The sequence below is a fragment of the Ptiloglossa arizonensis genome, chromosome 4 (assembly GCF_051014685.1).
Source record: "Ptiloglossa arizonensis isolate GNS036 chromosome 4, iyPtiAriz1_principal, whole genome shotgun sequence".
Taxonomy (NCBI): domain Eukaryota; kingdom Metazoa; phylum Arthropoda; class Insecta; order Hymenoptera; family Colletidae; genus Ptiloglossa; species Ptiloglossa arizonensis.
In genome coordinates this window covers 23618843-23646760 of record NC_135051.1, presented here as the reverse complement: position 1 = coordinate 23646760, position 27918 = coordinate 23618843, and the positions used below count along the sequence as shown (strand labels likewise).

Here is a 27918-nt window from a genome sequence, read left to right as displayed (position 1 = left end):
AAATTCTCGTAAGTTCTAAAGCATAAAATTTCTTCAAATACCAGAATTTTCAAATTAAAATTCACGTCCAAATGTTTCCGCGTTTAAGGTATATTCCATCTTTCTTATATATTTTTAATACTTCGAGCATCATTTGCGTTATAAATTTTACATCTGTAAATTTGTAGGCCACTACACTTGATAAAAATCTTATTCCGTTAGACAACTTGCGAGAATCGACTGTATTCATAGACCTCTAGTGGTGAGTCCGAGATAATGTCATACTGTAAACGACAATAGTGCCACCACTAGAAGAAAAGAAGAAACATAACTTACCCGCAGACTACAAAGACACTGTCTCCACGTTGTTCGGTCATTTCGACTGGTGATCTGCTATCAGGTGTCCACGAAAGACCGATATTCGCAACACCGGTGCAAAGAACGTAAGCGGTGTTATTAATTACAATTGAAATAGCGTCATAGAAAAATAATTAAAGTAATCGTTGATTCAACAAGCAAACGATGGCAGATTATGTGATCGGTAACACAAAGCCGGCAGATGTATCACTACCGGATGACGGACTTTCGGCAGCACAATTGTTTGCCAACGGCGATGGCCTCACGTACAATGATTTCATCATTTTACCGGGTTATATTGATTTTACCGCCGACGAAGTTGAGTTAGTGTCGCCGTTGACGAAGAGAATTTTACTCAAGGCACCTCTTGTATCATCTCCTATGGACACAGTCACGGAATCGGACATGGCTATTGCCATGTCTCTTTGTGGAGGAATCGGTATTATACATAGCAATTGTACACCTGAATATCAAGCCAACGAAGTGCATAAGGTACATTGCTTTCGATTCAAATTATTTTCATTTCTTCGGTAACAACCCGCGCAATTCTAATGCGTTTACGAAGGCTCTGTAAAGCACTTCCTCCTTCCTTCAATATGCGCATAATAAAAATACAGGTTTTATTCTACTTTTATTCCTGCATATAATTTTTATTCATTTGTGTAGTAAAAACAAAATTGCATAGGAGTAATGAATATAATTTATGAAACTAAACAATGGTTCAGTGTAAACAATTCATTTCTCAATAAACAAGTTTTTATTAGAGAAAACTTTTGCAAGAAATTTTTGTTACTTTATTAGATTATTTATTTTAATCTTATTTATGCATATATTTCTGTACATGCTTATTATATTATAAAAAATGAGACTCAAATTTGTGAATATTGGTATTTCTTTTCAATGTTTGAAATTCATTAATATTTGTAATTTGTAAACTATATTAATTCATGTATTTTTAGGTGAAAAAGTATAAACATGGATTCATTAGAGACCCGGTTGTTCTATCACCCAATCATACATTAAATGATGTTTTAAATGTAAAAGCTGAGCATGGTTTTTGTGGTGTTCCTATCACAGACACAGGAAAAGTTGGGGGTAAACTCTTGGGTATTGTTACATCCAGAGATATTGATTTCTTAGAAAGTTCATCAAATCAGCAACATACAAAGTTGGAATCAATAATGACAAAATTAGAAAATTTAATTACAGCAACTGCTGGTGTAACATTGCCAGAAGCAAATGTAATTCTTGAAAAATCCAAGAAAGGAAAACTTCCCATTGTTAATGACAAAGGGGAATTAGTGTCTCTAATGGCAAGGACAGATCTGAAAAAAAATCGTAGCTATCCAAGTGCTAGCAAAGACGAAAATAAGCAGTTATTAGTTGGTGCTGCTATTGGTACCCGTAATACAGATAAACAGAGACTGCAACTTCTTGCTGCAGCTGGTGTTGATGTTATTGTATTAGATTCTTCTCAGGGCAACTCCAAGTATCAAATCGATATGATCAAGTATATTAAAGCTGAATATCCAGAATTACAAGTAATTGCAGGAAATATTGTAACAACTTTGCAAGCTAAAAACCTTATTGAAGCTGGTGCTGATGCCCTACGTGTTGGAATGGGTTCTGGTTCTATTTGTATCACTCAAGAAGTTATGGCTGTGGGAAGACCACAAGCAACTGCTGTATATAAAGTTTCAGAATATGCAAGACAATTTGGTGTACCTGTTATAGCTGATGGTGGCATTCAGTCCATTGGGCACATTATTAAAGGTTTGAGTTTAGGTGCTAGTACAGTTATGATGGGATCTTTATTGGCTGGTACTTCAGAAGCACCAGGTGAATATTTCTTCAGCGATGGAGTGCGTCTTAAAAAGTATAGAGGCATGGGTTCTTTGGAAGCCATGAATAGGAAAGATGCACGTGGCTCTGCAATGGATAGATACTTTCATAATGAAATGGACAAACTGAAAGTAGCTCAAGGAGTCAGTGGTTCAATAGTTGACAAAGGAACTGTGTTAAAATTCTTACCTTACTTGCAATGTGGCATTAAACATGGATGCCAAGATATTGGAGCTAGATCTATTTCTGCTTTGAGGTCTATGATGTGTAGCGGAGAACTAAAATTTGAAAGGCGAACATATTCAGCTCAACAAGAAGGAAATGTGCATAGTCTTTTCTCATATGAAAAACGACTTTATTAATTAAGTTGGTATTAAATGAAGATCTTGAAAAAAAGTACCTGCATTTAATTGCATATTACTTGTCAATTTTAACAAATTGAGTACAGAATTATACAAAAGCACGTATGCACTTAATAAAAAGCATGTTATGCAAAATTTTATTTCATACATGAAATTGCAATTATTTCTTAGTAACAGACAAGTGAAACTTATTTCATGATGGTAACAATTCTTTTGAACTTTGACTTTGATTGTATACAAATTAATCTACATGTACTTACAAAATTTCACTAGAAACGTAAATACGCATAAAAAATACATACATAAAAAATTTATATGCAAATTAGTTCAAACAAAACTACTTTACAAATGTAAATTCTATGAAAAATGTTGTCAGTTCTTGCAATACTTGAATTCATTACCAGGTGTATGTATGTGTGTATATACATGTATATCATCCTTTAGGTAGAATAATCAATATATGATACTACAGCTATGACTGATTCCTGAAACTAATTGTAATTGTATGCTATTGTAATATTTTTTTCTTGTTGCATTCAGTGTACCTGATTTATCTTACTGAAATATGTAACATTTAAGATTTGCTGGAAATGATACATTTGTATTAAAATCTCAAAAAATTATAAAAAGTTTCTCTTGAATATTTATAATGCGGCAAGAGAAAAACAATAGTACCATAAAATAAATTTAGTAACTAAATGCCAAACTGTGGGATCATTACAAAATAGAAAATTAATCAGCTTAATTATTTATCGGCTGATTATTCATTCCTATTACAGCGTGATAGAAACAAAAACAATATACTAGATTTCTATGTTATTTTATCATGTATTTTAGTGTAATTTATCAAAATATATTTTTATGATCCTGATTTAATATGAACTGTCTTTTGAAACAAAAGATTTAGGTCAAAGTATTTAAACTAAGTCAACAATTTTGTAATCTTGAATATACCGAATAATACAAAAATATTGTGTCATTCTATTATCTTCAACTCACAAATTTTATACAGGTATTGTTATAATAAATTATATATTTGAAATAAACTCTTAACTAATGTTAAAACTATCTGTGTTATATCATAGTTACGTTACTTATATCCCATACAAAAGTTTGCCTTGACCAAGTCAATAAGACTTCCTCTGTACATATTACATGTCTTTCAAACTGTACATTCGGTATATCAAATATTGCGCTCTTTCCAAACATAACCTAAAAGTTCAGCGATCAAATACGAAAAGACAAAAGTTGAGCGTGTATAAAATTTGAAACGATGGTTTTGTGTAACATTCAATGTTTAGAAAGGATTTCAAATTATTTGGATGTTTCACCGGTGCAACTGGAGATGCACGAAAATGTATATATCGAATTTTTATGAAAATAAATCATGTTTTAAGTGGTACGTGTTTGATATGTCTTTTTTGTATAATATATTTAGGTAATTATTACCAATGAACGAACATCAAGTAAAAAAATTGAGGGTTTTAGCACTATAATTCAATCGTTAATCAAGGATTCGAAATGTCCTGATATACTTGGTATCAACAAAGAAATAGAAGCTTTGTCACGTCAATGGCTCGAATATGCAGTTGTCTGTGTCAATTATGCTGATACTCCCACTAACGCAAAAAGAGTCATGCAGGTAACATTAATCTATTTATAAAACTGTATTGAGAAAAAGTAGAAGTTACATAAAGAGTATTATAGCAACTATGTAGTGTGTTAATTAAATAATTATGTTATTTAATTATGTTCTTGGTAGGAATTAAATACTGTGCTGAAAGACAATACATATTTAACTGGTACAAGGAAAACCATTGCTGACATCACTCTATATTATGCTTTACACTCAATAATGGTAATAAAAACGAACACAGTATAATAAGTGGGACACAGGAATCCTTAGTAGATTGCATGGATCAATCTAATCTCGCTGGCCTATTTTTTTGTTACAGCGAGAATTTACTCACCAAGAAAAGGCTCAATACATACATGTATCAAGATGGTTTGATAATATGCAACAAGAAGAGAAATTAAGGCAACAATTAGATTTCATTTCCTTTGATCTGTTGCATTTATTCTTATGAATTAAATAAATATACAATAATAATTTCATAGCTGCTACACATACTTGTTAAAATAACTTATAAGTATGTGAACAAATTAATATACAATAATTATATATTTATTTGTCAGCTTATGAAAGAAAGAATAATAAAATGAGATAGAATGTTGAGCCAAAAATATTAAGTTGATAATATAAAGAATGATGTGTTTTCAAATACACTCCAGTTATGAAACTAGTTTAAAACTTGATGTAGGGTCTAATGTATACAGATCTAAGGTTCTGTATATTGTACAACAAAATTTGTCTAATTTATTGTAAAAAGGATAATAATGATTTCTGATTCTGTCTTAAAAATTAATCTAAACGTATTTTATCAAACTCCTTTTCCTTTAACATAATATATTACTATTAATAATCAAATATCATTTAATTTATATCACTGTACTGTAAAATTTAAATTTGAAAAACGATATTTTGTATACACTAAATTGATACAGAAACCATTAACTACAAACGAAGAATAAAATAAACCTACTATCTAATACTTTACACGGCCTGAAGAGGTCACTTCTCAACCATTAATATTTTACGAGTCAATATTTAAATTGTGACACCAAATTCTGTAAGATAAAATCTATAGATTGCCTATTCTATATCTTGTCTGCAAGTTTATATTTTGTTTGTGTCTATACTTTGTCTATATATTTACAGAATCGAAATATTGTAACTTTACCAACAATCGAAAAAGCAAAATCAAGAAGAATAATCAGTTATCTTCAATTGACCATATTCTTACAGTTCTCGAAATGGTCAACAGATGATGCTCGACACCCGCTTTATACCATAAAGAACCAAAGATGTCCGTCACGTATGATTCCAAGATCCGTGTAGTCCTTGGGCTGTCGCGACTAGGATAGCGATTTTCTTTTCGTTATGAGAAATGTTTGAGTGGATTTCACGGTCGTTTGTACACGCGTTCACAACGAAAAATGCGGAGTTTTCACGGCCACCGCATACAATAACGCGTGCGCATTCAGGATATTCGCATATCGAAAAATTATAACCATCGCTTAATAGTTTCGGCCTAATCATACCAGTTTCTTGACGATTTTTCCATTGAAGTTGTTCCGCTGTCAGGTTTCAAGAAGTTGCACAATATACAACGTTGAAATGGCCGATGACACGAGTGTACGCGTCGCCGTACGGTAAGTAGACAGATATATAAAATAAAGAATCATTAAAATGATTTCGTAGTATCGAAGACTTTCTTCCGTCAAGTAGATAGTATTATCACAAACTAAGACATCCTATGCGGTGACAACTTCTAACACTGATTATATTTGATTAATAATAATCGTAAAGTTCCCGCGAAATATCGTTCGAATTTAAAGTGTCAGAATACAATTTTTAACGACCCTATTATTTTTTGAACTTTTCCCATGATTTGCGTACAGCATATACATATACATATTTGTCCAGTGTATTTTATCCAATTTCTCGTTTTTTGTTTTAATGGAAATACTGTTGTTGCAAGTTTAATGATTAGAATTACGAAACATATCAGCCATGTCACACTTTCACGATTTTAGAAAATTCCAATATGTAGACCGTTTCGTTTTTCGAAAGGACTGTGGATTTCTCGCAGCGATCTTAGTAAAACATTTACACGAATTGCGATTTTTTATTTATATTTATCAAAAAATTATTTAAAATGACAATCAATCTATAATTTCGAAATATCGAAATTAAATTATCTGTTTAATTCTTCGCGTTTCTTACAGTCGAGAGTCCGTAAAATTATCTCTATAGAATTCATGTTTAAAAAAAAACGTTACAATAATACTTTTGTTTTGCTCGGTATTTGGCCTGGTCATATAAATTTTTCTTGCATTTTGATGTTTAATAATGTCTTCTAGTTGAGTCATTTTGTTATTGGAATGCCATAAGCACGTTTTTTCTACGCAGTACCGCATTGCAAACTTTAAGTGCATAATATCTCCTTTTAAAGAGCCAGGTGCGTAGGTTTTATTACCGGTTGTATAATGAACGCATATCACGATTTCCGATGAATGAATTCTATACCTCCCACCACATCCTCTTTGTTTTCGCGTAATCTGTTTAGTTTATGTTTGTTTATATTTTTTATATGTGTTTATTTTTGTTTTTCGTCGCATGTTTTATTTTTCCCACTTTTTTTTTATATGCGCGTGGTTTCCGGGAATGACACGTGAAACAGCTGATACACATGATACCGCCAACTCTTATAATACTTTCGACGTAACAATGATATAACACGCTTATATATAGATATACCGATCGATCGTACTTCGTACATAATAAATAACAATGGTTCGAATTTACTGAAAAGTTAATGTTTGAATTTATGAAAATATATTTAAAAAAAATGATATCATTTTTAATTTTTAACTATAAATATCTATTTCTTAGATATTTTTGTGGTACTTTCTTTACATATATTTTCAATTAATGTTGAGATGGATTAATAATGAAAGTGTTACAAAAATTAAAAATTTTTCTTTGTTAATTGCAGAATAAGGCCTCAAGTAGCACGTGAAGTAATTGACATGTGCAGAATTTGTACCCAAGTACCTCCAGGAGAACCCCAGGTCTTTCTTGGACCAGATAAGGCCTTTACATATGATTATGTTTTTGATACTGCTATTGGACAATGCACAATTTATGACACGTGTGTTGCACGTCTGATAGAAGGTGCTTTAGATGGGTACAATGCAACTGTACTTGCCTATGGTCAAACTGGCTCTGGCAAAACTTATACCATGGGCACTGGTTTTGATGTGGAAGTTGATGAAACTGTAATTGGAATCATTCCCAGAGCTATTACACATCTTTTCAATGGAATTGCAGAAAAACAACAACATGCTAGGGAACGTGCACAGATGCCTCCAGAATTTAAGGTTTGTAACATTTAATAAAATTACTCTCAGAAATGTTATACTTTTATTACTGCTTCTTATATATATTATCTTAATAGGTTACTGCACAATTTTTGGAACTGTATAATGAGGATTTGAAGGACCTCTTAGAACCAGGTGGACCAAGAGGAGGTGCTCGTATTCATGAAGATACTTCAGGCAATATCCATTTAGCTGGTGTTGAACCACGAATTGTAACTAGTCCAGAACAAGCATTAGAATATTTACGATTAGGAGCATTGTCACGCACAACTGGATCCACCCAAATGAATACTCAGTCATCAAGATCACATGCAATATTTACATTGTACATAAGGCAGCAAAAATGCATAAAAGTTGAAGATCCAGATGCTGATGTTGATACAAGTGGCACAGAACCAACAAGTGAATTTGAAACTTTAACTGCCAAATTTCATTTTGTAGATCTAGCTGGTTCAGAAAGATTAAAAAGAACTGGTGCTACAGGAGATAGAGCAAAAGAGGGAATATCTATAAATTGTGGATTGGTAAGATTTTTATAATTCCAATTGTAAATTAAAAAAAATAGTAACTAGCGTTAAAATAAATATACTTTTTGTGTTTATAGTTGGCCTTAGGTAATGTAATTTCAGCACTGGGTGACAAAACAAAGAAAGCTTTACATGTTCCATATAGGGATTCAAAATTGACTAGGCTACTTCAAGATTCACTGGGAGGTAATGTAGTCGTACATATCTTCTTGAAATAAATACTATTGCATTTAATAATATGTAATTAATATTTCTAGGAAATAGTCAAACTGTTATGATAGCCTGTGTATCACCAAGTGATAGAGACTTTATGGAAACTCTAAGTACTCTAAAGTATGCAAACAGAGCAAGAAATATAAAGAATAAAGTTACAATTAACCAAGACAAGAGTTCAAGGACAATAGCTTCTCTTCGAAGAGAAATACAACAACTTCAGCTAGAATTAATGGAATATAGACAAGGTAAATAAATAAAATATAAATAGATAAATAAAATTAAATACTGTGGTTCATAGAATTTGTATAAAAAAGTTAATTTATCTTATTGTTTTTTCAGGCAAGAGAGTTGTTGGTGAAGATGGTGTAAATGATGCTTGGCATGAGAATCAGATGTTAAATAGTGAATTGCAAAGTCTTCGTACTAGAGTTAAAGCTCTTTCAGAAACAGTTGAAGCATTAACTGCAAAAAATGTTCTTTTACTGGCAGAAAAAGCTGCTGGTCAGTGGGTATCGTCAACAGGTGGAAATACAGAAGTAACGAGTTTAATACAAGGATATGTTCAAGAGATAGAAGAACTAAGGGCTCGTCTTTTGGAAGCTGAGGCTATGTATCAACAACTCAAAAAACGGCAGATACAGGTATATATATATTTATATATGTATATAGGAATTTGTTGATTATAATAGTCATTTATTATTGTTGTGCATATCAAATAAACTTTTAATACAATTTTAACTCACACAGGTTAATGCAGCAAATCCTTATGGTGACTCTGGATATATGTTTCATAGTGATTCTACATCAGTATTAAACGATGCCAAAAAAGAATTGCAGAAGGAAATTGATGCATTAACTGCATTGAAGGAGCAACAAGCATATACTAGTAGTACTACCGGTAAAACAGGGGATGAAGGTGAGGGCGATGATACAGAAGTTGGCCAAGACTCTGCAAGTGAAGATGACTCAGATGATGATTCTGATAGAAAAGGTATATTTCAATGTATATCGTTAAAAGATTAACATCAGTATTACGAGCGAACTATGTCAGTAATTATTGCTTGCAATTTTTTGTAGAAGAAGACGAAGAAGAAGCAGCTATGGGTCGTGAATTGGAAGCTTTAACATCAGATATTGATGTAAAACAACGACTAATACAGGAACTGGAGCTGTCTCAACGACGATTACAAACTATGAAGCAACACTATGAAGATAAACTTGCCCAGTTGCAAGCTCGCATTAAAGATACCCAAGAAGAAAGAGATAAAGTATTACATTCTTTGCAACAACAGCCAACAACACCGACAGAAAAAGTGAAGAAATTGCGTGATGAATACGAAAAGAAACTTTCTGCTATGCAGAAAGAAATGCGGATTTTGCAGTCTGCTAAAAAGGAACATGCAAAACTGCTCAAGAATCAGTCTCAGAATGAGAACAGGTTAAGAGGGCTTCGGAACGAATTAGCAGAAATGAAAAGAGCAAAGGTAAAACTTTTGAATAAAATGCGAGAAGAAGCGCAAAGACATAAAGAAAATGAACTGAGACGCAATAGAGAAATAGCACAATTACGTAAGGAAAGTAGAAAAAATGCAAATATGATTAGAACACTAGAAGCTGACAAAAGGATGAAAGAGGTAGTGCTTAGACGTAAACAGGAAGAGGTTACAGCACTAAGAAAAAGAGACAGAGGCCTAAGTCAGAAAGTTGCAGGTAGAGCACCACCTAAGCCAGTTAATCCGAAAGCATTGAAACAAAGATGGCACACATTTGAAAGAACTATAGCAAAACAAGCATTAGCTAAACAAGCTGCTGCAGAAACGGAAAGAGAAATGGAAAGACTTCTTCAAGAACGTGAGGAATTAGGTAGAGAACTTGAAAAGCTTCAAAAACACAGGAACGCTGTAACGAATTCGAGGGGAGATACTTCTGATGTCGATGAAGAAATTGATAATGTGAAAAGTAAAATTAGTTATTTACAGGTAAATTTTTTTTCTTGTATCAACCGATATGTTTTCGCTGTGTTTTTCAAGTTGTTTTTTATAGGATAGCATCGCCGAGTGTCAACGCGATATGGTGGAAATGGGTGATGGAGATGCGGAGAGTGAACCCGGAGTTGAAGCTCTAATATCAACAATTCAAACGGTGGATGAAGCTCAGTACTTGTTGCAAAGAATGCTGGCATTTACCGTCGAACAAAGCTGTGTGGCTGCTCAAAAGCAGCTTGAAGTTCGAGACATGGAATCTCGATTAAACCAAGTAGCACAAGAAAGCGATGTGCAACATCAATTATTAGAACACGTATTACGAGACAGAGATCTCTTATCTCTTACAAACAATCATCATAATAATACATTAAATTATAGTCCTCCAAGTTCAAGAAGCTCATCGCCAGATAAGTAAGTCATGTAACATTTTTCTCTTTCAAAATAAAATAAATTTGATATTAGTAATATATTCTTTTTAATTTGAAATATTAGTGAAACTTTCAGTCAAGTTATAATTGGAGAAGAAAGACAGCGTAATAATAAAGTAAGGCGAAGAACTACACAACCTCAAGAGCTCCTTTATGGAGTTCAAGCCAATCCAGATAATTTAAAGCCAGAAGAACAAAGTCAAAATCATAACCATCCACTTACAAGGGTACCTAGTGCACCAGGTAGTTTAAAGTAAGTACAAATTCTTACAAGGTAAACATTTAAGACTAAAAAGAGGTTTAAATAAACATTATATTCGGTTAAAATATTTGAAACGCGCAATAATAAATGTATGTTTACCAGGGGATTGGTGTTGACGAGAAGTCAATATGGTAATGTAACTGGTGGATCTCCGACCTTAAGTCGACGTGATAGTACATCACCAAGGCCGCTGCGACGTCCATTACATCCTGGTGGAGGCTCCATGTGAGTGATAATCCTGCAGCACATCCTTATTTTTATATTTTTTATGTATCTTTGTCTTGACGCTCTGTTCTACGCACTACTGCCTAGATTTTTTTCTTGAAAAAAAATCTGTACCATTTCAAACAAGTGCATTAATCGGTGCCTTCGCCAAAAATCTCTTGAACCACAGCCAGAAGAAGGTAAATTAATGTGATATAAAGTTTCTGTCATAAACACTACAACACCAAAAAGCTATTGTTGCAACATTAGAAGATATTAACGAAATAACACATTTCTTTATTTAATTAATGAAAAAATTATTTTATAATTTTCGCATTTAAATTACGTAAATAAAATATAAATTTTATTTAAGTTAATGAACTGTCAAATAAGATTACTAACTTATATGAATTATTATATTAGGAAGAAAGATATAATATGTATAAAGATTTGTGTCGTGTTAAAAAAGCATTTCAAAATTCATTAATTTTCGTGCAAGTTGCTAATAATAACACGTTCTACACAATTATTACTACAGGTATTTCCATAAGTTTGTTTAACCTACTACATCTATTTAATGTATTATATTTATATATATTTCAATACATTTGCAATATAAATATGTATAAACGACACGAAAATTTCTATTTGTACGAAATATGTCGCTTCGTGCAAAGATCATGAATTTGTATATATGTAAGCAGTTATTTTGTATAGATGTCAGCTAATAAATAAAAGCACAAACATTAAACGTGCACTGTCCTATGACAACACTTTTGAAAAGGCCCTTCAGTGGATCATTGTTTTTCTATTGAAATTATTCCAATACCTTATATAATGGACTATAACATGTATTTTTTAAAATTAATTCTTTCATACATAAGTTACTAAATCCTTTAATTTTTGAATATTAATATTTAATACTCTTTTATATCAATGTATTAATGTGTTACATTTGAAACAGAAAACAAGTTTGCATATATGTGTAAAAAATTTGATTCTGCAGAAATTAATACACTTACAATTCAACAATATTATTACTAATTAAATTTCAGTCAATTATAACTCTGTTTTACAATGCACTTGCATGATCCATGGTTGTGTCTAAAACTAATGTAACTTAGCCTGGATTAGAAATGACGAGAACCCGGCTAACTAACACGCTAACATAACAAACCTCAACTAGGGAACAGGTAGCACATACAGATGTATCATCACCTCCTGGATCTCCAACCACGTATCGACGATTCAACAGTCGAGAAGAAAACGTTTTCTCCAGGCTAACTGCGAGTAGGCAACCAGCATCAACAGACCCACAGCCTATGAGAGGAATTATTTCTCAATATCAAGGCAAGGTAAAAGTAATGCACATCAATAAATTTGTTGGATGATTACAACGTGTGTAATGATTTTCAGACGCCACCACGAGCCGTTTTGCAATGCTCTCACGTAGCAGAGGGTCACAGTAAAGCCGTTCTAACTATATGTGCGACTGCAGATTTATTGTTTAGTGGTTCAAAAGGTACAAGATGCAAAACAATTTATACTAATGCTTAAAAACGAATCTTGACTCCAAATTAAGTTAATTACGTGTAATATTTTTAGATCGAACTGTAAAAGTGTGGGATCTAAGGACAGGAATTGAAAATATTACATTAAGCGGCCATCCAAATAATGTCGTAGCAGTGAAATACTCACCAGTGCACAACTTATTGTTCAGTGTTTCCGCAGCCTATGTAAAGGTTTGGGACTTGAGAATGGGTAATAGTTGTGTGAAAACTTTATTCTCATCTGGCCAAACCCAAAGTGGGCCAATTGCGTTATCAACACCATCTAGAATGCTTCAAGTTCCTTTTGGCGAAACAACTATCAATGATCTAGTGCTTAGTATGGATGAACAAGAGTTATACACTGCATCTAGCGATAAAGTTAGAGTATGGGATCTTCGCAAATTGACATATATTGGAAGATTAAGCACACCGCATACAGCAGCTGTAATGTGCTTAGCTGTCGCAGATGATGGTAGAGTAATAGCGGGCAGCAAAGATCATTTGATATCTCTCGTCGAACCAAATACATCAGGACAGTCCGTCAGTCTAGCACCCCCTCATTACGATGGAGTTCAATGTTTAACTACTTGTGATTCGACGCTATTTTCTGGTAAATATTTTACGGATTAAATTTTAATCTCTATTACGAACTACAATTGTACAATTTATTTTTGTTATATTACAGGCTCAAGAGACATGTGTATTAAAAGATGGGATTTGAGTAGAATGGAATTAGTCCAGTCATTGAATAATGCACATAAGGATTGGATCTTGGGCTTGTGTATGATCAACAGTGGATCTGTTATGGTATCAGGATGTCGAGGAGGAGTTTTAAAAGCATGGTCTGTACCAAAGGAACAGGGAGGAGAATGTGCTCCCATAGGAGAAGTTCGAGCACATGGTTCTGCAATTAATGCTGTAATAACTAATCAACAGCATGTTTTTACTGCGAGCAAGTATGTATATTTCTTTATATTATTACTTATACTGAACTGATCCAAAGCATACTTAAACTTTAGTAGCTCGAAGATATCTAAATATTTTCTAACATCAAATATTTCATTATATGAAATATCTACTTGAAACGTGTGCTTGGGCTCAGTATGTCTAATTATTTTCTTGAATAGAATAATATCTTGAATGTTGATTACAGCTCTGGAGAGGTGAAGCTGTGGCGTATCCCCGATATCTCATTATCCATGTCTATTTCCACAGTCTCCCTTTAAACTTATTTTTCTATATTGCTGCATATTATTGTTTTGCATTTATAGGTTGTTAATGTGGTAATGCGCATGTTTGTCGAAACACACTTTGCTATTATTGAAAAGTGTGTGGACATGTTTGTCATAAAAACTTATCATAATTGTAACGGGCAAATTTTTAAACCACTGATAAATGTTGATAAAAACAGTCAACATTATTTCAGTTATTTGCCCTTTTTGCTATTTGATATCTCGCTTTCTGATCTATGTAACTTTCGCAGATTCGAAATTTTGTTTTAAAATATATTTATGCATTTATCTATTCCTGATATCTTACTTGAAAAATTGTCTTTTGATATAATGAAAAAACAATATAAGTCTCGAAATAGTAATAACTTTTGTCCTATTATTTAGATATTAAATGTTATACAACATGCGATTACTAAATTTATGTAAACGTAACAGTGAAGGTTGGAAATGTACTTTTTATTTTTGTAATTTTGTGTTCAAATTTGTTATCAAACAGAGTTCATTTATTAATAGTTTATCCTCTCCCACTGTCATTTCTGTTTATAATCATAACATACTAGATTAGTATGCATATTTCTTGTTAGTAATAGCATCAGTTTTATACTTTTAAGATATCTACTTTCCTATTCAACTCTCTTTCATTTCTACCAAAGCTGTGTGTATGAAATATTGCTTCTTAAAAGTATTCGCGCGATTTTGTAGCAAAATTGGGCCAGTTATAGTGTGATTGCAGTCGTAAATGTATTGTATGTAAAAAATTTTGTTTAATTGAATGAGTTTGCAGTAAAAAATAATATTTTGGCGATAATCATAAACTTATGAGTCAGTTCAATATGAAAATTTAATTTAACTTTTTTATTACTTTGCTTCTATGTTGTTTACACTCCAATTTGGTGCTTTGCATGGTCACCGTGTCGACGTGAAGTGACGGAACGGTGAGGCTATGGAGCTACTATAAGAGAGATGCAAGAACTTTCCAGAGAAGCAACTCATTGAAAAGCTAATACATGCACCTATTGAAATATTGTATTTATTTCATAACTATAATGTTTTTATTTATTTATTAGTTTATATTAATTTATGACACAATTATGAACAAAATTAATACTAAAACTTGAAATGATAATGCACCTGACTTATTGCTTGTTGCGATATTAAGTTTTATATTTTATGTTCCTGAACGTACGATGTATCTATCTTCAAATGTTCTGCAATTTAAATTTCGCGCATTACCGCCTTCTTGCATATAGGCATTCAACGCGAATAGAATTTATAAGCGAAACATTTTAAATGACGAACAAAAACATTTTCTATATTATATAGAAATATTATAGTCCAAAAATGTAACATTACAAAATTAATTCGGCAAAGATCGAGTGCATTATCGTGAGACGCCTATGTGTAGGATTTAAACAAAGTTACATAATAAGAATAACTTTGGTATTATCTAGCATTTATTTTATTATGAACATGAAGGTGGTAATAATTATATTTACTCTTAGTACAAACAATAATTGTTGATTAATACTGTACAGTCTGAGGTCTCTGTAGGTCCCAAATGCTTGATATTGTCAGGGTTGGCTGTTGTTTAGTTTTCTTCTAAAAATTTAAAAAACAGTATTATTTCTAATTATGTTCATAATTATAAAAAATAAATGGACTAATAATATTAAATATAGTCTTCTTTCAATAAATTACTTTTATTTATAATGCGAAATACGTATAATACAAATACAAAATATTTTTAATACCTCTTCTTCTTTTTGTGTGCTGTCAATGATTCTTGACCACTGTCGTCCGCGCTTTCGTCTTCCGATTGACTACTAGTACTACTGCTCGAAGAGCTACTTGATGAACCACTAGAAGAATCACTGGCAACGCCCGTATCTTCTTTTACATCTATAGTTTCAGCTACTGCTGCTAGTTCTGGTTCTTTATCCCTGAGTACTTTTAACCACTTACGTGATAATTTTGGCCTTCCCCGTACCTGCAAAAAAATTATTAAAATTTGTTTAAAATCCTCAAATTGTAGATGCCACAGACGTCTGCAAAATATACGTTACTATGTTTTATTAAGTTCACATTTGAATGCGTAAATTCTTACCGTTTTATGCCAAACTACTGGAAAATTGGTACGGGAACAAAAATTTTGTGTAACTGCTATAGTTTCGTCAAGATTTAAAACAACATGCCACCAACCACCAGGAACAAAGACAGTTTCACCAGGATTTTGCAAAATCTCTATTGGCAAACAATCTTGTGGCCAGACAGGTAATTTTGTGTGAGGATAAATAGTGGAAAACCATGTAATAGCTTCATCCCTTTGTTTACCACCCTCTGCTGCAGATACCTTGAGAAGTTCTCGAGGAGTGTGGGTAGGAAATAGACACCATCGTTTGTGTCCAGAAATCAGTGCATTCCAGGCACTAGTTCCTAATGGATCTATATGTATACCTGTACCTGTATATGCAGTATTTATTTCTAACATATTCAAATGTGATATTTTTCAAAAACTAATTACTAAAAATAATTTCATAAATAATACACAAGGTTATATTTATTAACTTACCAGACCTTGCAGGTCCCATAACGAACCAGCGATATGGTGGCCTTCGATGCTCACCAGCAAATTGGAAAAGGTCATCACGGAAATATTTAGGAATAACATAATCTTCTAATAACTTTTTTCGTCTAGGATGTTCACCAAAGGAACTATCAAAGATGTATAAAGGCGAATCATCTTCATTATTAAGCATATAACGTACATAGTACTTCATCTTCATTTTAACACTATATCCTTCATTGTCTTCGCCACATTTAAATTTTTGATTCCTGTACTTCTTTACTAACCTCTGTAGTTTAATAGAAATTGATTAAAAAATGTATTCATAATGTATTTTGCATTTTAATAATACAAAACGTGCTTTACTAATTATGAACCTCTATAGTCCATTTGTATTGGGCTTTCCAGCTATTTTGAACACCTTGTATTATCACAGGCTTGTAGGGTTTCTCATATTTCTCTATAAATTCCTCTGCAGATACTTTAGATTCTTCAATACGATCCACATTATCCGCAACATTCCAAAAGGACTCAAATTTTTTACTGTAGCCATGTTGAGTCCAAGCTGCTTTATCTCCAAGTTCTAAAAAAAGAATTTCCTTTTTAAATAAATCAATTGTTATTTTAAGCACAAGATCAGGACACCTTAAAAACACAAATATAAAAAGTATACAGAATAAACACTGAAGGCTTTATTAACATCCAAATTCGTTATGTATTACTGATACTACATGATATAGAATATTTTATTCTTATACGAGAATTGAAACGGTAAACTATTTACTTGTAAGTACATCATAATACAGCGTTATATTATCATAATACTTTCAGTAAATTTGGAGTTACATCATCCAAGGTCGGCAAAGACAGTTCGGTCTTGTATCACATTTCCAAATTCTGTTTATAACGACGAGCGTCACAAGAAGACAAACGATGTCTCAATTACTTCTAGTCATACTATTAATATAAAATAAAACGTGAAGAACAATTGTTTGTTACAATTAATTTAAGCCCATATCACGTCAGCGTATAGGTTATGAATTAGGTTATGACATGTTTACCTGGTCTGGCCTTCCTTTTAACCTCTTTGATTCTTTTTTTTGCACGGTGATCTAATTTCAGTTCATCCGTCATGGCTACACTTTTATTATATTACCTAATTAACCTACTTTCGGTATATTTACAATTTACAAACGAGAAATATGCGCAACACGTCATTCAATGGTAACTGTACTTTTTAGTTCGCATAAATCCCGTGAGGAGTATCAAAACATTGTCCGATATTTTCACGTGTCGGAGAACATCCAATAGAACTTTCTGTTAATACGCTAGAAAGGACGCAAATATTTATTTTGATTTCATATTACGAAATCTTGTCAGTCATACTTCCGGTATTCCGTGCACTTACTTGTGATTATGTTGACACGACGACCTTAAGTAGCTACGTAAAGTTCTGTGCATTATCTACAGAGGCGCTGATTCTTGTATGTGACTGCCTACGTGACAAATACCATGTTCTACCAATAGGTCACCCCTTAGACGTATATAATTGCGCTTCTAGAAATATCGATATCGGAACTTTCATAGTCACGTGTATGTATGTACCACGTGCACGTATTATTTTTTTTATTCGACACAGATGGACTACCTCTGATAACAAAACAAGCAATTATAAACAATCTATGCATTGACAATCCAAGATTCTTTCATAAACAAAATTTTTCTAATCCTAAGTGTGTTACCAAATTTCTTCATCATGTCGTAACAAGTTATTAAATGTTGTCGTCTATAATGAACCTATCGATTTGTCGAATTGATCGTGATATTTCAAACGAGATCATTTACGCATAGAATCATTGAACGGAATGTCGTTCAAACAATACGAAAATATTACAACAACATTAACGTAACAAGAAAGTTGTATCCGCGGTCGAAAGTTCAACGGTTCTCAAAACGCATGCGCAGTGGGGCAAGTTGGCGCGGAACACCCGGATGTGCTGCCGCACGAGCACGATACGGTAGAAGGAAGAGGCATGACGCCATGTTTTGATGTCGTCATCCCCCCCCAAACCGCTGTTTCTCGAGCAGCACAATAGTCTGTCAGTGTTTTTCTGTTGTGCGCCTCGTGTTCCGTGTTCCTGGTGGCCGTTTTGGCGTGCCTCTTTGGCCAGCCCCATCGTCGCGTCGAAATTGGATGCTTGCCTTCGCGGCTGCGACGCTCATCCTCGTGGGTTGACGGTCGCTGAAGGTGGCCCCCTTCGTGTCTTTTTCATGTCCGGGCAGGTAACTGCGGAGCGGGGGGGTCCGCGAGCGTCGTCTACGTGGTGGTAGTGTCCTAGTGCGGGGAGGACGAGCGACCACGATCCTCCACCGAACGGTTAATTTGAGTGGTTACGTCACACGACCCTGAGCTGGGCTTACGGAGGAAACGCTTGGCTAAAGAAGTGGACGGCGACGACGACGGGGACGAGGACGACGGCCCTGCTAAAATGGAGCTGCGCCTGCACTCGCCAGCCGGAGCAGAACCGATCGTCTATCAATGGCCCCTCACCTCCGGATCCGGATCTGTGAGTAGATTATTTTCGTTAATTGCGCCCGACCCGCAGTTATTGTGTCCGCGAGATGTATACGATATATATTTCACATGAAGGCCTGGCGTGTATGACCCTGTCGTTTATCCCGCATACTCACAGCTGATCGTACATCTATCGCGCGACGTAAATTTTTCCCTCCGACACTTTGTCATGCTGTCACGTTTATTTTATTTACAAATGACAAAATATCTGGACTCCTCATATCTCTGTTACCGCGTTTGTCGTTAATAACTGTCTATATACGTGAATATTAATCGTGTGTTCTACGCGTTGTGCGTGTGTGCGTGTATGTGAGAGAGAAACCAGAAGGTAGCACAGCTACATAAAATATTTCTTTAAAATAGAAAATAGGTTATTTTATTTTAAAATTTGATTTGTTGTAAACATTATAATTAAAATAAAATACTATTTCATTTAAATTAGTTTTCTGACTCCCATTTCATTTTATTGTATAAATATGTTCTGATAAATGTCTTCTTATTATCATAACATTATTGTTTACATTAAAAAAAAAAGTTTTGATAAGAAGTAATTAACTCATTATTATATATTTCTTTCAAAATAAACAGTAGATTTGTTTGTTTACAAGTATTTCTTTATATGGATCCTAGTATACAAATGATTACTAAATAAGTCTGTGTTATAGCAGTAAATATAGACATAATAATTTATGACAGTAAGAAATGTCAAGAATTCAGAGATACATTTTATAGCATGTTGTAAATTTTTATTAGTATATAACTTGTTCCTTATTTATAGCACCTTTTTCTAAAATAATAACATCTATAAAATATATACAAGGAAAAAGTTTTTTCTCCTGATTCAAAAATATTGAATGACAATAAAGTAACTTGATATAAATAGAACTTTTACTTAAAAAAATTTTTTTACTTTTATAATTCAAATATTGTACATTTTGAAAATAGTTTAACAAATCTCAGCAATAAATTACAATTAGTGTTTAAAACAAGTTTATTAATTAATTATAGGATCGTCATGATGGTGCACTCGATGTTGTTGAAACAATGCGATGGGTCTGTGAGGATTTACCAGATTTGAAATTACCACTAGAAAATAACATTTTGTGTGATTATGACACAAGGGATTATGAAAGTGTCAAAAATTTATGTGACAAATTCAATAGAGCAATTGATAGTTTAGTTCAATTGGTGAGTATAGTTAATAATGATTCAATAATAATTTAACAATGTTGTAAATTAATTGTTGGTTTTAACAACTTGAAATTAATCTCATACAGGAAAAGGGCACTAGTTTACCGTCTCAGAGGCTAAATAAACGACCTAGCCGAGGTTTATTGCGACACATACTTCAACAAACATATAATCAAGCAGTAGTTGAACCAGACAAATTAAATCAGTATGAACCATTTTCACCGGAAGTATATGGAGAAACCAGCTATGAACTTGTATGTCAAATGATCGATCAGATTGATGTAACAGAAGATGATGTGTTTGTTGATTTGGGATCTGGAGTTGGTCAAGTAGTTCTTCAAATGGCAGCAGCAACATTATGCAAAATCTGTATTGGTGTTGAAAGAGCTGATGTACCATCAAGATATGCACAAGTATGTCATTCTTTTAATATGTTTTTAATGGTGTAGCTTATTAATTACAATTTTTTACATACTACAAGTTTCTTATTTTTGTCAAACATTAGAGTATGGAAATAAACTTTCGTAAATGGTTAAATTGGTATGGAAAAAGATGCGGCGAATATCGTTTGGTAAAAGGCGATTTTTTAGCTGACGAACACCGTGAAAGTATTACCGGAGCTACAATTGTCTTTGTTAATAATTTTGCGTTCGGTCCGACGGTGGATCATCAACTAAAAGAACGATTTGCTGACTTACGAGATGGTGCACGCATAGTATCATCAAAATCATTTTGTCCTCTCAACTTTCGCATAACAGATAGAAATCTCAGTGGTAATGTATTTCATTTATGAATATAACAAAACTAATATTTAAAAAATATCATGGATGTAATTTAAGTTTTTGTTTGCAGATATCGGTACAATAATGCATGTCTCAGAAATGTCACCACTGAAAGGCTCTGTCTCTTGGACTGGTAAACCAGTGTCTTATTATTTACATGTAATTGACCGTACCAAGTTAGAACGTTATTTCCACCGTTTAAAGAATAATAAACAAGGTGGTGATGAAAACTCTGATTCTGTGATAAGTAACACTGCCAACAGTAATAATAAGGTTACAAATAGGGGAGAGAGGGGTGACAGAGCTAAACGAGACCTTTCGAGGCAGTTAGATAGTCCAAATCATTCTGAGCAACAAGGGACAAATAGCGATTCAGACGCAGATGAGAATAACATTAAAAATCGTCGGCAACCAAACAAAATACGTAGAAAATTAAACCGAAAAACCAACGGTATTACAAGACCTCCAGCTAGAGGCAGACAGAGAGGAAGAGGTGTGAAAAAATCTAAGCCCAAGAAAGCAATTAATATTTCTGGCCTGGATTTGCTGCATAGTCAAACACTACTTAGTACATCTCCGCAGGCTCTGGGGAAAAAACCACCGCCCGCGCCTGGTTGCGTGGATCAACAGCTATCATCATTATCGCTCTCTTTGCAGTCACATTCCACCTCTGTACACGAAGAACTTAGTATACCACCTGCTCCGTCCGCTACTCCATATGCTTTACAAATACTTTTGGACTTATACAGGTATCCTTGTTTTTGTACAATGAGATGTATCTATAGACACAAAGATCTTTTATTCAACGGTATTTATTTACAGGGACCAATTTATGCTTATGTTAGAATCAATGAGAACTCCACAGTACAGAGTATCAGTCAATACAGATATTGCAAAAGAAAGAGAAAGAAATTCAAAACTACAATCAAGAGCCGCGCAATTAGAAAAACAGATTAAAGTATTAATTGATGATAGTGTAGCTCTTTTGAAAGCAAGAATGACTGAGTTAGGTATAAATGCTACATCACCTGGAGATTTACTTGCAAAAGCTAAGGAAATAGTTCTTAGACATAAACAGTTGCAAGCAAAAGCGAGTAAATTACAAGCCCAAGTTGCATCCATGGAAAGTGAACAATCAAGATTAACTGCACTTAGACATCAAGAATTGCAAGAAAAATATAGCAATATTACAAGCGCAAACAGCATATCAAATCCACCACAACCGCTCACGCAGGATTACATATTAAAGGAAATATCTGCGACTCTGTCTCAGCGTAAAAGATTACATTGTCAGGTTAGTAATATTTATATAAAATTGTTATATGAGGCATGCATATAAATATATACTTTTATCTTCGATATATTTGCAGGTATCCAAATTGGAGCATGAGTTGAATGTTTTAGAAAGAGCGAGCAATGAGAAACAAGTTGCCGCGATTGCTCAACAACAAAGGGAAGCAGTAGGCACTAAACATTCACAAAATCAACATCATCATCAACAACAAAATGGAAAAAGTGGATCAACGCGAAAAAGTAGAGAAGGTCGATCTAGGTCACAAGAATGGCCTGATGTTCCTGATATTGGAAAAATACAGGAAAACAATCCGGAAATACTAGCGCAAAAAATTTTGGAAACGGGCAGACAAATAGAAGCTGGTCGAATGTTAAGTAGACAAAATACTAGTACAAGTAGCAATTCTAGGACCAGATTGCCACAGGCATCTCTTAGCTTTTCTACTACTTCGTCATCTATTTCATCCTCGCAACCGCAGACGAATAATAAAGAAACAGCAAATAGAACTCAAGAACCTCCCAGAGTTGCAAACTTTGAAGATAGGTTAAAGAGTATAATTACAAGTGTCTTGAATGAAGATCAACAAAATAGAAATAAGCAACAACAAATGCAGCTACAGGTGCAATTACAAAATCAGACTGAACCAGATAGAAAACGTATTGCATTACCACAAAATGTTTCTACTCCTGATTACACACAGGTAATTCTATGATATCAAGGATTCAATATTTTTTATTTCTGTAATATTATCATTATTTAAAACTCAAAATCATGTTTCCATTATCCTTTGGAAATCATGTCCTCGACAATAAATTTGACGATGGCATACAAGTATGTATCATTTATACTTACATTGTAGGTTTCACCTGCAAAGTTAGCACTTCGCCGTCATCTCTCTCAAGAACGTCTTTCATCTCACTTAACACCATCTGATAGGCCAACAATCGACTCCAGGCAATCGAGTCATGACAATCGTATTGTAGCAGGAGGAAATGGATTGCTCGGCACCAGGACAATCGGTGATTTGGTCAGCGGAGAGATAGAGAGGACTTTAGAGATATCCAATCAATCAATAATAAATGCAGCCGTTGATATGAGTGCGATAATAAGACCGGAAACTGTATATTCTCCTATCAGCAGACCAGCTAGCGCAGAGGGTGATGCTGGTTTATCAACCCTCGCGCATGTAGCAAGTTATGCTCCAACTTCTTCTGCAGTTTCAACATGTACCACCGCTACTTCAAGATCGTCTGTATTATTTACTCCAGTAACTCAACCACAAAGGTATTATATAATACACTTATGTAACAATAGTTATTCCTATATTTATGAGGATTCACGATATTATAATTTAAATATCTTTTCTTATTTAGATACACACCGGTTCAATTACCTCGTGCAGATATTAAACCTTATCACGAGTCGTATTTCTCTGACAATCCTTCTCAATCTCTTGCACAAACCCATCCTCCGCCATCATTACACTCGTCACAGGCTGCATCGAATGGTGAACTTTTGCCGGTGGAAGGATTGGCAGCCTCTTTACATGCTCGTATATTAAATAATCACAACGCCAAAACCGAGGCAATGCTTCCTACAAATAGAAGGTATGGGAATTTCGTTATCTTCTTTATTTTTTAATTTCGTAAATGATCTAATTTGCATTTTTTTTTTTTTTTGTGATAGATTTCAACCATATCCTCGATATGCAACCAGTAGTAACAGTAATGGCAGTACGACAACAAATGGCATTGTAACAGCCATTTGTCAATCGCAGCCTTCGATGTCAGTGAAAACAGAGGCAGTCGTGTCGTCGATAAGCACAAGCGGAGCACCGTTAAGTCCTCTTGTAGAGCCACACTCTAATACATCTACTCCCCTAGTCGATGAACCTCAAATGACAACGCAGAGACAGCGAAACGGTATTGGCGACGATGGTAAGCAGAATGTCCCATATTTTTTATTTTATACCTCCTATTACGCGTTCTGTCAGAGTATTAGATTAGGAAATGCTTTGGAATGTACTCGTTCAAGTTGTTAAATATGCTTTCTATAGTGGCTGAGAGAAAAAACATTGAAGTATTTAAAATTGTAAAGGCACGTAAATAAAGCATACATATTTTCAATGTTGTATTTATAAGTAAATAATAAATTGGTTTGAATAGTATTCAATTTGGTAATGTAAAACCAATCCGACGATAAACTAAATAAAATTTTCAAATTTATGAAGTAATTAAATCCTATCAAACACCAAAAGTATGATTTTATTGATTTCACTGATAAATACTCTTTTATACCTTTACTATACAAACCTTTTACTAAACACTCTGCTTTATCTTTATAAACACTGTTGTATTAGTTTCTGCTATGCATCTTTCATTATTTTTTATGCACTAATGGTTTAAGATTGTTATCTATGGTTTACCTTATCTTACGGAGCTGGTACCTGATCTTTATTTATATTTATTTTTGTTGTTGTTTGCTGTATTTGTTAGATGCACTGTAGCTGTTTGTTGGTTAGCTCTGTCTGTCACATACTCAATCTCACTCACAACCCTTGAAGCTTGTTTTATTAGAGATTGAGACACAAATCAGAGGGAGAAATCAAAAAGTACGGCTGCCTGTGGGTTGGTTCGTGGTTGCTGGTGAGTTGTCCCACAGGGGTTGTTCAAAATTTTTTTTTCCTTTTTTTATTATCGTTATTACAGCCATTCAACAAATAAAAATTTAAATCCTCTTACTATACTTTAGCCAAAAATACAGTTGATATGCACAAAAAAAAGTATAAAATGCTAGTTAAAATATTTCCATGAAAATAAGCCAGACTCAAGAAAATGTCTTCACATAAAGTTATTTAACATTTACAGCATACTCGTGCATATAAAAAAACTAGAAACAAATGGAGCATGCTGAATTTATATGAAAACATTGTATCTTAGTTAATGGGTTTTTGTAATTTTGGTGCATGCTTTTTTGCATGAAAGTATATTGTATTAAATGCGATTAATGTAATACTTCTTGCATTGAGTACTTGTACGTGCTGTACAGGAAACAATGAAATGGATTTTAGAAAGTACTGTACTCGACATGTACACGTACTTATTAGTTCATATATAATTATAATTTTTCAATTACATTTACTAACTATATAATTAAATTAAACTTTGTTACTTCCCTCTTCTTTCAATGTTTTTCCTTATTACAACACACAATACAAAATACTTCACTATTAAAATACATATTGCTCTGCACTAATAGTTTTTTCACATATTTATTATATTTATACTCTTTAATACTATGCTTTAGCACGTACATGTTTACATGTACAAATATACTTGAATACATTAATAAAAATTACATATAATGAATCAATACTCACAAAAATTTCACAAACTATGCATACTGTAATTCAAAAGGGTTATTGGCTTATTTTTATGAAAATTTTTCGTGCGGTCTAACAATGCATAAATGGTACAGTAGCTGAGTAAACTTCTTTTTGCAGATGGAGAGGCAGATTGGCAAGACCGTATTAGTTCTGGATTCGATAGGCTGGTTGCATTTGCTTCCACTGAACTAGACAAGAGAAGAAGATCTACGGAAGGTGTAAACACAAGCCCTGATAGTGGTTTAGGATCAGATAGTACTGTAACGGGACCTCCGCCAGTGATTCCTTCACCCGACGAAGCGCTAGGACCTCCTCGTACCCCATCACCGACCAGCCCTCGTCCACCGAATCCCTCCAACAGTAATACAAGCAGCACATCTTCAGTGCCTCTAAAGTATCAACGGCAACCGGATCCTGAACGACACCATTTTAAGAAAAAGTTTTTTCATAGAGATTGGAATAACTCTGGAAGCACCAGTAAGTTTCGTCCTAAAGGCAAGGATTGGGATTGGAATCATTCAGGACAGTGGCCTTCGAATGACGAACAATCTTAATCTACTTTTTATACAGTATCTTTGAATCTGAAGCTTTTAACGATTTCTCTTACGGTTGTTAGGTTTGCAGAATTGAGAATGCCGTCTGCGTTTCTTGGTTGCGGATGATGTATCGTTTCTTTTGATGATAGAAATGTTATTGCCCCTGCTCCTTGTAGTATGGTTAAAGTAATTTTTAATTATTGATCGCGTACAATGTTGTAGTACATTGTATGCTTGACTCAAGCGCGAAGTGTAACTTGCGTTCGAGTCAAATTCTTTTTATTTTGTGTTGAACAAACTGATGCAACGTTTGAGCTAAATCAAAGAGCTCGATAATTTGTTTTCTTTCCGTATTTCATTGTCGGAAATATATTTATTTTATGAAAAACATTACGAGGCTAAATGTACTGCGAAATTGAAATTAATATTTCAATGGTAAAGAATCTATTTAATATTTAGCCGTATACACACGTATATTGAAAAGTGAAGGTCAAAGGAATGTAAAACGCACTGTTATACATGACTCACTGATAAGTAATTTAACTTAATATTATTAGCCACTACATTTTTTGGTGAGAAAAAACAATTTAGAGGATAATCATTATTGATTCAATATATGACATACGGTGAGAATGTGTTTGCCTTCATAAATATTTGCTATATATCATAGAGATTATATTCCCTGGAGAAAATGAACGACTTGTAATGCGCGTCTGTAATTATGGTACATGATTGTTACATGTGTAATGTAGTAGGGGATAAAGAGATGTGCTGTGTAAAGAATGTGCCATGTATTATGGATGTTGCAGCTGACGTTAGATGGTAAACAAACAAAAAAAGTGGAAAGAAGCTACCAAAACCTACGTGTGTTCGTAGCAAATATTCGCTGCAAATTTTATACGCGATTCTGTAATCTTCCATCGTTTCTGGAAGATTGTACATTGAAGTGTTCACTGTTGCCCATAGAAAGTTATGGCAACAGACGGCGAAGAATAGTCATTTCACTGGAAGTTAAATCTAATTCGTTTTTTTTTTTGTTTTTTTTTTCGGCACAAATTTACTCACTGATTTGTAGGATTGTGCAGAATATCCAAAGAATGATCTCTGCGAGTATCGAATAGATTTTCCCAGCGGTTCGATCGGACTCTTAGCAATCCCGCTGGTAAATTCGAAACAAAATGTAAATAGATGCGACGCGTCATCGAACACGCGTGTCTATGTATAAAAGATTTTTTAGTCATTGTGTCGTATATATAGAGTATCAAAAAATTGTAAAGAAACCACCGAGCAACCGTCAGGAATGAACTTGTAAAAAAGAACTTGATCGGCGCGCCGTATATGATTGTAATTAGTTATCGAATTATTTAATAATCCCCCGTATACATTAATGCATATAATTAATCACGATGTAGGCACCTGCCAAGTTTAGCGTGTTATATACACTGCCGAATCTTCTATTAATTTTATTATTGATCATGATTATTATTTATTGTTTTTATTGAAATATTTTAATACTAAGGTTTTTGTAACAAGCATATTTTCTCTTTCATTCTTACCTTCCATTTACAATAATTCACCGTCTCGATTAGAAATTTTACCAATCGCGATATAATGGGAATAATCAATTGTATTGTTATAATGTTT

General features: G+C 33.6%; 5 protein-coding genes and 1 long non-coding RNA gene across 13 annotated transcripts; 4 read left to right on the top strand and 2 right to left on the bottom strand.

The window, feature by feature from the left end:
- The first annotated feature begins 288 nt into the window (after positions 1-288).
- Positions 289-3536, top strand: Ras (Inosine-5'-monophosphate dehydrogenase ras). 3 transcript variants are annotated; one of them, XM_076308978.1, is made up of 3 exons: positions 289-422; positions 496-828; positions 1296-3534. In XM_076308978.1, the coding sequence occupies exons 2-3, from the start codon at positions 502-504 to the stop codon at positions 2538-2540; spliced, it is 1572 nt and encodes a 523-aa protein (XP_076165093.1). In that variant the 5' UTR covers positions 289-422; positions 496-501; the 3' UTR covers positions 2541-3534. The 3 variants fall into 3 exon arrangements, with proteins under 3 accessions (XP_076165093.1, XP_076165095.1, XP_076165094.1); XM_076308980.1 differs by having other exon boundaries at positions 323-422; positions 509-828; positions 1296-3536; XM_076308979.1 differs by having other exon boundaries at positions 329-422; positions 477-828; positions 1296-3535.
- LOC143145528 (uncharacterized) lies at positions 2215-5872 on the bottom strand. The gene is made up of 3 exons (XR_012991712.1): positions 5703-5872; positions 2368-2456; positions 2215-2265 (listed from the first exon to the last, which is right to left on the bottom strand). It is a non-coding gene; the product is annotated as an uncharacterized LOC143145528 (long non-coding RNA).
- On the top strand, positions 3702-4966 carry Aimp3 (aaRS-interacting multifunctional protein 3). 2 transcript variants are annotated; one of them, XM_076308986.1, is made up of 4 exons: positions 3702-3897; positions 3979-4182; positions 4303-4398; positions 4496-4966. In XM_076308986.1, the coding sequence occupies exons 1-4, from the start codon at positions 3814-3816 to the stop codon at positions 4625-4627; spliced, it is 516 nt and encodes a 171-aa protein (XP_076165101.1). In that variant the 5' UTR covers positions 3702-3813; the 3' UTR covers positions 4628-4966. The 2 variants fall into 2 exon arrangements, with proteins under 2 accessions (XP_076165101.1, XP_076165102.1); XM_076308987.1 differs by having other exon boundaries at positions 3805-3939; positions 4029-4182.
- Positions 5467-15622, top strand: Klp31e (kinesin-like protein 31E). Of its 2 annotated transcripts, none has more exons than XM_076308974.1 (16): positions 5467-5813; positions 7160-7544; positions 7622-8068; positions 8149-8257; positions 8329-8532; positions 8627-8928; positions 9035-9278; positions 9365-10266; positions 10331-10683; positions 10765-10953; positions 11065-11187; positions 12353-12521; positions 12583-12688; positions 12772-13326; positions 13402-13672; positions 14874-15622. In XM_076308974.1, exons 1-16 carry the CDS (start codon positions 5779-5781, stop codon positions 14950-14952), a joined length of 4473 nt encoding a protein of 1490 aa, XP_076165089.1. In that variant the 5' UTR covers positions 5467-5778; the 3' UTR covers positions 14953-15622. The 2 variants fall into 2 exon arrangements, with proteins under 2 accessions (XP_076165089.1, XP_076165090.1); XM_076308975.1 differs by having other exon boundaries at positions 13870-15622.
- Positions 15364-19308, bottom strand: Psr (bifunctional arginine demethylase and lysyl-hydroxylase PSR). Of its 2 annotated transcripts, XM_076308983.1 has the most exons (8): positions 19203-19308; positions 17920-19076; positions 17573-17839; positions 16889-17094; positions 16518-16800; positions 16053-16408; positions 15700-15935; positions 15364-15547 (listed from the first exon to the last, which is right to left on the bottom strand). In XM_076308983.1, the coding sequence occupies exons 3-8, from the start codon at positions 17643-17645 to the stop codon at positions 15520-15522; spliced, it is 1182 nt and encodes a 393-aa protein (XP_076165098.1). In that variant the 5' UTR covers positions 17646-17839; positions 17920-19076; positions 19203-19308; the 3' UTR covers positions 15364-15519. The 2 variants fall into 2 exon arrangements, with proteins under 2 accessions (XP_076165098.1, XP_076165099.1); XM_076308984.1 differs by lacking the exons at positions 17920-19076; positions 19203-19308 and having other exon boundaries at positions 17573-17896.
- Gpp (DOT1 like histone lysine methyltransferase grappa) lies at positions 18947-27809 on the top strand. Of its 3 annotated transcripts, none has more exons than XR_012991711.1 (12): positions 18947-19078; positions 20095-20274; positions 20364-20690; positions 20783-21050; positions 21130-21808; positions 21882-22353; positions 22430-23053; positions 23213-23637; positions 23727-23960; positions 24040-24290; positions 24849-24998; positions 25856-25991. XR_012991711.1 is itself a non-coding variant. In XM_076308977.1 (12 exons), the coding sequence occupies exons 1-12, from the start codon at positions 19001-19003 to the stop codon at positions 26366-26368; spliced, it is 3912 nt and encodes a 1303-aa protein (XP_076165092.1). In that variant the 5' UTR covers positions 18947-19000; the 3' UTR covers positions 26369-27809. The 3 variants fall into 3 exon arrangements, 2 of the variants coding, with proteins under 2 accessions (XP_076165092.1, XP_076165091.1); XM_076308977.1 differs by lacking the exon at positions 24849-24998 and adding an exon at positions 26355-27809 and having other exon boundaries at positions 25856-26215; XM_076308976.1 differs by lacking the exon at positions 24849-24998 and having other exon boundaries at positions 25856-27809.
- The last annotated feature ends 109 nt before the right edge of the window (positions 27810-27918 follow it).